General features: G+C 37.2%; 1 protein-coding gene across 1 annotated transcript in view; it reads left to right on the top strand.

Moving 5' to 3' along the window:
- Positions 1-12,050, top strand: part of LOC141956926 (dynein axonemal heavy chain 5-like) — a 169,947-nt gene that overhangs the window by 91,900 nt on the left and 65,997 nt on the right. The window contains exons 52-59 of the mRNA XM_074897797.1: positions 616-945; positions 2,293-2,499; positions 2,587-2,829; positions 3,647-3,801; positions 5,930-6,594; positions 7,792-8,072; positions 8,433-8,648; positions 11,238-11,405. Of these exons, the coding sequence (XP_074753898.1) occupies positions 616-945; positions 2,293-2,499; positions 2,587-2,829; positions 3,647-3,801; positions 5,930-6,594; positions 7,792-8,072; positions 8,433-8,648; positions 11,238-11,405 (2,265 nt within the window). The remainder of the gene's footprint in view (positions 1-615; positions 946-2,292; positions 2,500-2,586; positions 2,830-3,646; positions 3,802-5,929; positions 6,595-7,791; positions 8,073-8,432; positions 8,649-11,237; positions 11,406-12,050) is intronic.

Consider the following 12,050-nt stretch of genomic DNA (forward strand, 5'->3'; position numbering starts at 1 on the left):
AAAGTACAGTTATTATTAGGTGAAATCTAACATCACAGTTGACATCCAAGATTAGCAAGATGTCTTGAGGTACTGATAAATGAATGCTTGTAAACCTGTACTCTGAAAATCTGACTTAAATTCAGAAACATTGCTGCTCAGAAAGAGTAATTTTCTTGCTCCCAGTATAGCTCTGTAATCCTATTCTCTCACTACCTCTACACAGCTGAATGTGTGACTATACTTTGTGTTAAACTAATCATTCTTTGTCACTGTCTAAGTGCCTGTGTCAATCTGAATATATAGTCTGGCTTGAAACTTAAAAGTGATGTATTTTCTTAGACTGATATTATGGAAATCTGGTTGAATGTCTGACCTCATATCCACAACTACTTAGCATGTGAAGCTTACATGCAACCAATCCACTGTGTCAGAGGGCTTGGTACTATTTAACATGGCTTTGTAAATTGCTGAAGTGTCCAGCAGAATATCTGAAATTAAGAAAGATAAGAGATGGTCCTTCTATCTACTAATTTATTATACTGGAGATTTCCTCTTTCATTTTTTTTAAGTTGAGAACCCTGAAATACTTAACTGCTTCTTTTTTTTCTTTTTTTTTTTTTTTTTGATAACTAGATCACCAATGAGATTGTAAGACAGTTGATGGAACAGAAAGGTTTCTACAATTTGGAGAAGCCAGGAGAATTCACAAATGTGGTTGACATCCAGTTTGTAGCTGCTATGATTCACCCTGGGGGAGGTCGGAATGACATCCCACAGCGCCTGAAACGCCAGTTCACCATCTACAACTGCACACTCCCTTCCAGTTCCTCTATTGACAAAATATTTAGAACAATAGCTGAAGGCTATTTCTGTGAACAACGATGTTTCCCTGAAGAAATATGTAAACTGGCTTCAGCATTAGTATCTACAACTCGAAAGGTTTGGCAAACAACAAAAGCAAAGGTAAAATTATGTCTGTTAAGAAGCCTTTGAAACATCTGTACTATGACAAAGCAACAAGATCCAGGTCCTTTGCACTGTCATGTGTGTTCATACTTCATACTGTGAAGGTGTGACCTGTATGTATATAACTGCTGGCTAATGCTTCTGTTCTGCATTTGTTGTGATCAGCACCTAGTTAGCTGACTAAAAACATAATCATATGCAGTGCCTTCTATAGCTAATGTAAGAATTAGCTTAGTAAGCATAGCTGATAAGAAGATTTAGAGGTTTTCTGGTTGAGAAAATGTCAAGGCCATAAGGAACTCTACATTAAAAATTAGATAGGAATCTTCTGTAAAGATATTTGTGATTGTGAGAAACTTGAAATATCTGAATTAAAAGAAATAAGTCAAATTTGGTGGAGAGGGAATAATTTCAAAACAAAGAAAATCTAGTATTTAGTAAATTCTAAGTATTTACTTCTTCCATTTCAAACAGATTGTAACAATATTTAACTGCAATTCCTAAGCAAGTGTTGCTCTGAAATAGAAACTGTAATTTAGGTGCAGAATAAAATTTTAAAAGAGTGAAATTACAGCATAGAAATATGTGTCAAATTTGATCTTCTAATGAAAAAAAGTGGAGAAGAATGGTGAAAAGATAAGGATAGGCAGGTATTTGATAAATGTTACTTTTTAGTCCAGAAATTTTTGGTCAGAATTTCTCAAACAACTCAACTGTAGACATAAACGTGGCTTACACAGAGAAATAGAGTTCTAGTTAAACTATTGACCAGTCAACTATTGAGCAGTATATTCAACAGAAATGGTGTTTTACTGCTAATTAACTATCTATAGAACAAATGTAATTTTTGCTAAATTGTTCATTTTTTTATTTCAAATCCTCTTTTCTCATTTTTCTGCTCTCTTTTATTTGCTTTTCCTTATCTGCTTTCCTTTTCCTCATTAACTTTTCCTCAGAAGTTCTTGGAAAAGTCAGAAGAGGGTGACAGAAATGATCTGTAAGAAAGAGCAGGAGCAACACCAAAGGTTAACAAATGCTGACATTTTTACTGTGGCCTTCAATGCCATCATTAAGTAACTGTCTTGGCTGCCCTTCAGTGCAGGTTCTTGGGACTTGAAAGATTCAAAAAAACTTGAGCAAAATCTATGTGAAATTGAAGAGCTGCTCATTGCTACCGTCTTTTCTTCATATTTACCCCTGCCTCTTAAAAGCCAAGCATGTATTTCTGCTTTAATGCAATATTGATTTTGAAGTTTGTGAGAATTTCCATATTCATTTAATTGTAGTTAGAAAATATTTTTATTTAGTAGTTATGTGAATATAGTTTATGGCCTTATTTTGTAGATGTTACCAACTCCATCTAAATTTCATTACATCTTCAATTTACGAGACCTCAGTCGTATTTGGCAAGGAATACTCACAGTTACTTCTGAAGTCTGCCAGAGCATCAGTGTTTTGGTAGCCTTGTTCCAGCATGAATGCAGACGTGTTATTGCAGACAGGTTCATCAGCCAAAGTGATAAAGACTGGTTTGAAGATATGATGAAAAAGGTAGGCAAGTAGTGTTTCAGTATTTGCCACAGAAACAGGCCAATGAAATGCTTTATTACTAAGGCAACCCTTAATGTATTGTTGTAGATTGCTTCTGCAGAACATGGTCAAAATCTGTTTGAAGTTAAATCCGCAGAATTATACTTTGTGGATTTCTTGCGTGATGTCCCAGAAGCCACTGGAGATGAACCTGATGATGCAGAGTTGAAGGCTCCTAAAATTTATGAGCCTATCCCATCTTTGGATTATTTGTCTGAAAGATTACAGATGTACATGCAGCAGTACAATGAAACCATCAGAGGATCAAAGATGGATTTAGTATTTTTCAAGGTATTAGTGCCTGTAACTATATTAATACAGAAGTGCCTGGTCTTTTGTGTTTACCGATACATGGATCTTCTATGTTTCTATCAAATTATTTTGGAGATAGCTCAGAATGGCTAGCCCTGTATCCAGTAAGCCTTACAAATAAACTCTATAAAGCCATGCTGCTGTCTCTCAGCTGTCTTTGCTCCCACAAATGATTCCATGTCTTTGCAATTCCCAATCTTTTATTTCTCCTGCCCTCCACAATGTAAAGCACAACTCATTTGTTTCTACAGTACGCATTGTGAATATCACCTTGCACCTCTGAAAGCTATCACCTTCCTAAAGGTCTCTTGATGCATGATGCTTTCTTCAGCTTTAGACCAGGTGGTTTGTTAGATTTTTAGGGCATTTCATATTAATTCTTGCTCTAAGATAAATACAGCAGTTGAATAAGAAATGTCTATAGTGTATTTGTATTTTAGTTTTGGCAGCTAATTTAGAGAGCCTGTAAATATCCCAGCTTAAAGGTTGGGGGAAAGTGTTAATCCACATCCTTTCTACTTTTTCTTCTTCCCCAAAGGGGCATGACCTTACCCCTGCATGTGACATTGCTTCATATGAATTTGATACAAGCGCATTTCTCTTGGGCTAGGCCTGCTACTCACTGAAGTCAGGGGGAAATCTCTTGTTGATTTTGATGAGTACAGGATTGAGTCTTTGGCATAGGCTCCAGAGAAGTCATCAAGTTCTTGAGAAGCAGTTGCTTGGTGATACTTCTAGTTGTATATACATGATATTATTTTTACATCTTTTCATCCATTTTTCTCTCAATACACAGGATGCAATCATCCATTTGATTAAAATATCACGGATTATTCGTACTCCACAAGGAAATGCATTGTTGGTGGGTGTGGGTGGATCTGGAAAACAGAGTCTGACCAGACTAGCATCATATATTGCTGGATATGAGAGCTTTCAGATTACTTTAACAAGGTAACACAATGCAGTGTACATAGATACTTGCTCATTAATTTGCCATAGAAATGAACAACTCACAATCATAAAAAAATACAAACTTGTCAAACATTTTATCCCTCATTGTAAATTACATTTTCGATCAAAAGCATCTGTGCAAATGCACAGTCTATCGATGACAGACCCTGGGTCTTTGTTTTGCTGCCTTTATGCTACTGACAAGAAACCTGTCTTTCCTTCAGGATTTGAGTCAGCAATGCACCCTTGTGAAACCCCACTAAAATACCATTTTGCACTAAAGATAACATGGAATAACCTGCTGGTGTATTCTGCATAGTGGGCAAATGCTGATTGCCAGGGGAAATAGTAAATTTTTCTATAGATACTTACAAACCCAAACTGTATGATTACAACTGCTATCAATGACTTAATAGTTCATAGTGCTGGAATTTAGTAATTTGTAGAAATTTAAAGAGACTGGGAGTAACTACTGCCTTCCATCTGCTTCTCTTTTGACATAGGGTTTACAGAGGTAAGCACTGAGGGCTGGCAGTCTGTCTGAAAACTACTCAACACACAGAGAAATCTTCCTTAGAGGGATATAGCAAGTCTTTGAAAAATGTTATGAGGTTTCTGATGAAAGGAAAGAGAAAGAAAGAGATATCACAGCCTCTTCCTGTGTCCCAGAAGCAGAAGGAAGGAACAGTGGGAATAAAAAAAGGAGGGAAAGAAAAAAGTGTAGCATCACATAATTGAGTCCCTAGTCTTGCAATATTCAAAATGTATTAATAAAGCAAATAAATATTTCAGTCACTTAGGGAAGGTTTGTTTGCTGAAGCTAGCTGGAGGTGGGCTAAAATCAGGTAACTGAAAGTGTGTGTTTACAAAGCAGATAGTCAGCTTTTGAAACTTGCTATAAGAAGCCATGGAGGAAGACAATATTAGCAGGTTCATAAATGGATACCGAGAGGACAAGATGGACATACCTTGTAACATTCCTAATACAATGGCTATGAATATGGAGGGGGAAGAAAGAAATGAGCAGTGAAGAACGGATGCTGGCTCTTGTTTTCTCTCCAAGTAGCATTTCACATTGCTGGTGTTAAAGAGTATTGAGCTAGATGGGCTGCTATTCTGACTCAGCAGAGAAATTCCTATGTTCTCATTGGAATACCACAAATCATTGATACATGCAAACTGAAATTAGATTGTATTCCGAGTTTTGCAGTGCCTGTATTAGAGCAGTGGTAAGGTGGAACTGGAAGAGAGCCGGGAGACGTTTTGTATGGCATATTTAATATAAAAATAGAGTATTGTTTTCAAATACTGAAGAATGGGTCATGTGTGTATTGCAAGTATTACTTGTGACTTTGAAAAGACTCTTGGAAATAAGAAACTGGTTTCAAATAAAAGAGGTTCCTATTTTCAGCTTTAATTGGCTAAGAACATAATGGACAAAATCTGCCATTTTATTGACCTTACTTTACTTCTTTTTATATTACATAATCTGAAATCTGTAGTTGAATTTGTGTGGACTGCATCTGAGTCTTACTGTGTGCACCAGCAATAAGAGGTGTAATGAAAGAACCAGCTGTGGTCTCCAATTGCAGCAGAGTTGATCAGCCCATATGATAGTGTTCAAGCATAATTTCTGGGGCTTGATTTCAGTTAAACCAGATAAATCAATAAAAAACTCAGTTTCAGTTTTTCTTGATTCTTAATGATTTCCTTTAACCTTCTCTCAATGTATTCCATGGAGAATCCAGCTGTATTTATGGAATGCTTACAGGTATCAGAACCTATTCGACAACTTAATCCAGCTGTATTAGCCTACAGTTCTAATAGAGAATTTACATTTGCAAACTGTAGGGATGCAAACCAGCATCATAATTACCTTAGACACAGTATTGCTCTTACCATCTTTTTTCCCAGCATGTTACTCTGTTGATTTCACCTCCTTTCCAATGATTTATGGTCACTTTGGGAAGATGCTTAAGAAAAAAACCCTAAAAAAATGAAACCAGGAGATATGGTATTGATTTCTTCTGTAGACTTTTTCTTGCCTTAAGGAAGCTGAGCCAAATGACAGATAATTCCTAAAATGGTTTGTAATTTTTGTTCTCTCTTTAATCCTTTTCTATCCCAGAACATATGCCACCAACAACCTTTTGGATGATCTGAAAATCTTGTACCGCACTGCTGGGCAAAAAGGAAAGGGCATTGTCTTTATATTCACAGACAGTGAAATCAGAGATGAATCTTTTCTTGAGTACATGAACAATGTTTTGGCTTCAGGTGAAGTCTCAAATCTTTTTGCACGAGATGAAATTGGTGAAATCACACAAGACCTGATACCGGCAATGAAGAAGGAGTACCCAAGGCGTACTCCCACTGGTGAAAATCTTTATAACTACTTTCTTAGTCGAGTTCGTAATAACCTGCATGTGGTTCTTTGTTTTTCTCCCATTGGGGAAAAATTCAGAACTCGTGCTCTCAAATTTCCAGGTCTGATTTCAGGCTGTACCATGGACTGGTTCCAGCGCTGGCCTAAAGATGCTCTTGTAGCAGTTGCACAGCATTTCTTAGTTTCCTACCATATTGAGTGCACAGATGAAGTGAAACAGAGTGTTGTTAACACCATGGGAACATTTCAAGATATTGTAGCTGAAAAATGTGTTGAATACTTTGAACGATATAGGCGACGAACATTTGTGACTCCGAAATCTTACCTGTCCTTCATTGGAGGCTACAAAGCTATTTACAAGGAGAAGTTTGCCAATGTTGGAAGCTTGTCTGAACGCATGAGAACAGGTACTGTAAAATCTGTTTGATTTTTGTTTATTTGTTTTTAAAAGGTTGAGAAGAATCTGAGTAAAAGAATGTAGAAGTATGGATTTAAATTGTGAGCTCACTTTCATTTGAAAGCAGACTCATATGTTTTCAACTGTTGTATATGATTACAAAATATCTAGAGATTTTGTTTCAATGAACTTTATCAATGTTGCAGATGAATTTTGAAAAAAGTATTAGTTAACAGTTAAAATACCTGAAGCTCCTGCTTTGACATGTGTGCGTTCCAAGGAACAACTGAGATCCTAGTTTTCACATTTAAACATGCTAGAAGTAAATCTTAGGGATGGTAAGTGAATGTTCAGATTCAGTGCCTCTGAAGAATCTTTTAAAGAAACAGTTATATGCCAAATGTAAAATTTCCAAAATACTACACTGCACACAGTCATACACAGTAAACAATTAAACAGTTCCTGAAACTGAATGTGAACTTAAACTGTTTCTTTTCCAACTGTTGCCAATTGCAGAAATGAGCTATGTACACATATCTCTGTAGGTAGAGGGTGGCTGGGTTCATGGAAGGAATATACATGTTCCTTTTTTGAGGGTTAGAAAGATTTACATGATGCATATACAGTTAGATGCATGCATTTATATATGAGAATACTTGTAGCTTTTCTAGGTGATTTTCTCATCTTTTGATTAAAATGTTGGAGCACTGTATTGCTCAAAAATCTTTAGTTTCTTTCACCCCCATCTCATCTGGACCTTCATGTAATGTTGAATTTAGAGGCTCAGCCTACTCTCCTTGTGTTTTCACTTGCATTGCCAGGTTCCTCCTCTTTGTTTTGTACAGCGAGTACAGTCTAGTACCTATGGTCTCATGGATTTCTAAAATCGCACACATAATTCTTAAGAGTGCCATTCAAAATACTAATGTTTTTCGATAGGTGTGTTCAACATTTAGTGTCCCTCTCATATGTAAGAATATAAACAAGTGATCAAATGACAGATTCTGAAGACTCTTACCCATTAAAAAAAAAAATTAAATAACAAATGGACATTACCCCTGCTTAAGTTTTATGTTCAACGAATGGGATCACTCACTAGCGTTCCTAAATATGAATCTGAGTGACTTATTTTAAATATCCAGGTAGATTCACTGAGGTTTTTCTCTCGATCGCTCTTCTTGTTGCTAAAATGCAATATGTTCAACAGGTCTTGCAAAACTGATGGAAGCTGAGGTTTCAGTAAATCAGCTCTCCAAAGAGCTGGTGGTGAAGGAGGAAGATTTGGTTGTAGCTTCAAAAAAAGCTGATGAAGTTTTATTGGAAGTAACTATGAAAGCCCAAGCTGCTGAAAAGGTGAAAATGCAGGTGCAAAAGGTAAAAGACAAAGCTCAGGCCATTGTGGATGATATTGCCGTTGATAAAGCAGCAGCAGAAGAGAAGCTTGAAGCTGCAAGACCTGCACTGGAAGAAGCTGAGGCAGCCCTGCAGGTCTGAACTGAACATGCATGTAGTTAATGATTGTTTGTAATAATATGGCTTATGCTTGTGACTTGGGGAAAAAAAAAAAAAAAGATATTGAAAGGACTAGAACCACCCTGTTAATTCTTGTAGAAAAAAACTGAAAACTGAGGCAGTGGAGGAATAAGATGGGCAGTACCTCCTCTACTGTCAGGTAATAAAGCAGTCATTGAGTGGTAGCACCTTTAAGGACTTTCTGCAGTACTGCTTCTAGGTGACCAGCAAAAATGCAGCAATTCCATTGCATATGCAGTCCTCCCAAAACCCATCTTTCTCTACTGTCAAGTGATTGCCTAAATAAATGGATTATTTTATTTTTTAATTTTTCAGACAATAAAACCTTCTGACATTGCAACTGTTCGCAAATTGGGTAAACCTCCTCACTTGATAATGCGAATTATGGATTGCGTGCTACTTTTATTCCAAAGAAAAATAGACTCAGTAACACCTGATCAAGAACGCCCATGTGTGAAGCCATCGTGGACTGAGGCTCTGAAGCTAATGAATAATTCAGGATTTCTTAGCATGTTGCTTACTTTCCAGAAGGTAAGAAGTTAATAGTGGCACTATTCTATAGCTATCTTTAGAGATCACATAAAAATGCCTTCTACCTTCAAAGGCAGTTTGAAACAGATGAGGCTTTTATGTACCTATAGTTGTAGATACCTTTGTGACTGTATTCCTCTCTATTTTCATGGTTCATTATTTCAGTAATCTTCCTCTTGGGCCACACACTTTTGATGGCAGACACAAGTATCCTAAGAACTAGATCAAATCTTGAGAAGCTTAGCATTATCTTTTTTCAGGCAGTTCCTCCTTCTCAGTAGGAATTTGCCTTAAAAGGACGATTTTTCAAATGGCTCACCATCTCCAGTGCTACGAGGCCTATTTGCATATAAGGTGCTCTAGAACTCCATCTCCAGAATTGTTTCGTGGGGAGCTAGGAGGAAATACAGAAGAAAATGAGCATTCTGTCAGGAAAAATACTGAGATATTTGTGAATTTTCAGCGTTCTTTTACTACAAAATAGTGAAATGCAGAATGAAATGTGAACCTTAGTATCAACTGTAAGAAAAATAAAAGCAAACACGGGTTTTTATTTCTGTCAGGAGAGAAACTTGTCCCATGTAAGATTCACTGAACTGTGAGACAAGGGAAATTTCTCTGCAGGGAAGAGAAGAAAGATGTCACAGGTAGCTGGACCAGAAAAAGACTGAGGCTGGAATATGGAATTGCAGAATCATAACCCAACTTCAAAATCCAGAAAACCAAGCAGGTTTTGGCAAAACCTGGGTTTTCTGCAATGTTGCAGAACATAATCTTTCATTTGCACACTGATTTTTTTCATCTGCTTCAGCTGTGCATTTTGCCGATGCCTTTTCTAAGCTACTGGAGTGGTTTTGTTGTGCAGATGAGGCTTGAAACCATGATTCTCACAATCCCCAGGAGCCATTTCTCCCAGTGAGCCATACTGACAAGGCAACATGTGGAAATTTGCACTACCTCTGTAGACAGTCTCTTCCTGGGGCTGTCAATCTGGTCACTTTTCCAAGTGCTATCTTCACTAAACAGAAAGAGGAAATGAGTTTAAAGATAATGGAGACTAATTATGCACTGCTTACTCAAGTGTCTCTCTAATGAGGCTTCCAGTTTTGGCACTTATTAATAGTGTATGTGTTTCTGCTGGTAGTTTGAATCACATTTAACTTTATTCAGAGAAGTCAGAACAACCTCTGTGGGACTGAGTTCTTGCAGGAAGCTATACTGATGAATGTGGTGAAGAACACTAGACCTATCCCTGATGAGGTACTTCACATTGCTGTCCTCCTGCCTCATTTCTAAGTTTTTAAGATTGAAAGCTCATCATGTCTGGAGTTCTGAGTAGACTGCACTGCTTACTTGTATGTGAGATTGTTGCTCTTTCCCAATTTTTCTAGGCAAGCAAGATTAGTGGATGAAATAGTTCATTGGGTTTAAAATTCATTACTTAGAAGAAAAGACATGACATTTTTCAAGCTCTTGAACAGATTTAGGTCACTGCTGATTAGTCTTTACTTCACCTTTGCCAGCTTGATCCCTCATAACTTTGAGTAGGAGAATGAAAAAGCAAAATGTTTGTCCAGCACTATTTTAGATTTTAGCAAATGCTCATAGTGAAAACATCACCATGTATGGTCTTAGGAATACTGTAATGAATGTCTCTGTTATTATAGTAGCTAGGGATCAGACAAGTACAAGAAAGTCCTTTTTGCTATGCAGAAAAGCAGGAAAGGGGTATATTACTTGACAGTATGAATGGAGGATGATTTTTAGATGCATTAAAAGAAAGGCGTTAACACACTGCCAAAAAAGGGGAAGATTCTTAATGCCTCTATTGTTAAGAAACCATTGTTATCCTGTATAAACTCTTCTACTCGCTATATAGCTTAAGGAGATGAATTCCATTTTCGTGTGACACTTACATAATTACAGATTAACCACCATCATCAAAGATCTGGCTTTTCTCAGCAGATTGTTTAAGGAGGGGGGAGGGGGAACTGAGATTAGAATAATGAAGTGAGCAGATGAAATAATTGTTTTTGCGGTTAAGGAAAAGGGTTAGCTTCAGTGAAGTCAGTGCCTTCAGTTTCACCCTTTTTCTTCCTAAAGCTGCATGTTTGACTCCCTTAGCTGTGTTCACACTGGTGCCTGTCTGATGCCATGGTGAACTTGTTCAGGTGACTAGCCTAGAAGAAAACTAATCACTAGTTTGCGGACTTAGATTTCTGTCATATTAGCTTCCAAACTAGCTCACTGATCACTGGCGATGGTATTAAAGATGGGGCAAGGACATCTGATTGAGGGGAAAAGAAAGTACAGTGCTGTACCAGCTGTAAATATTATGGGTCAAATAGGGATGTTAAATACAAACTTCAGTCAATCTGAAGCAATGGAAGTAGGAGCTATTTTCACTTTGAGTTCACAAGAAACAACTAATCTTCTGTCCTTTATAAGAATGAAAGGCAACAGTGGTGTTGTGTTCATTTCTTCTGCAAGAAGTGGTAGCACCATGTTTTTAAAAAGAAGAATGGTTCTGTGAAGCAGATTTATTCTAAAATCCATTAAAAATTTTCCTTTTTCCTTTCTGTTGACAAGGACTCCATTACAGGAGAAACTGTGGAGCTTTTAGAGCCTTATTTGGATATGGAGGATTATAATCTTGAGACTGCTAAAAAAGTGTGTGGAAATGTAGCAGGTCTTTGCTCATGGACACAAGCAATGGCTTACTTCTATGGTATTAATAAAGAAGTTCTTCCTCTTAAGGTATTTCATATTACTCATTTTTCTGAGGGATGACTGTAGTTGAGTGGAAAAAATGTTGTGTTATTTTGGCTAAGAGAGATCACAAGTTGCAAGAGATTCTTGTTTCTTCATATCCACTTGTGAAGTCAAGCACATGAAGGTTAAATATATCCTGGCAATTTTTTTCCCTTACACAGCTACCCTGTGTTACAGTTATTACTTGTGTGAACACAGTCAGTTTTCAACGAGAGCCTCAGTGCACAGGTTCTTTATAGAGCCTGACTATCTGCATGTGGGAGATGTGGATACCGTCTCTGCTTTTGGACTTGGTGCCAGGCACTATGGTTTCAAGAAAACAGTCCTACTGGCCTGGGAATGAGCATACTCATTGTGGTCTTGGTAGAGTCTGGGAGAGGAGAGATAATTTTTGGCACAGAAGTATTCTTTAATGGATTTAGCTGGAAGCTAAGAAAACTTGGGAGTGTCAGAATGCTACACGTGAGTGTATATATAATAAAGACAGTACTCATCTGGCATAGGATTTCATTGTAACATTTGATGAGAGTAGAAAGGGATCGGCTTCTGTTGTCTGCATTCCTACAGATAGCTTTATTGTCTTGGAAATGTTTCATTTATGAGCATATTGAAAAAAATTACTTTGAATAT

This window comes from Athene noctua, chromosome 2, assembly GCF_965140245.1.
Source record: "Athene noctua chromosome 2, bAthNoc1.hap1.1, whole genome shotgun sequence".
Classification (NCBI taxonomy): domain Eukaryota; kingdom Metazoa; phylum Chordata; class Aves; order Strigiformes; family Strigidae; genus Athene; species Athene noctua.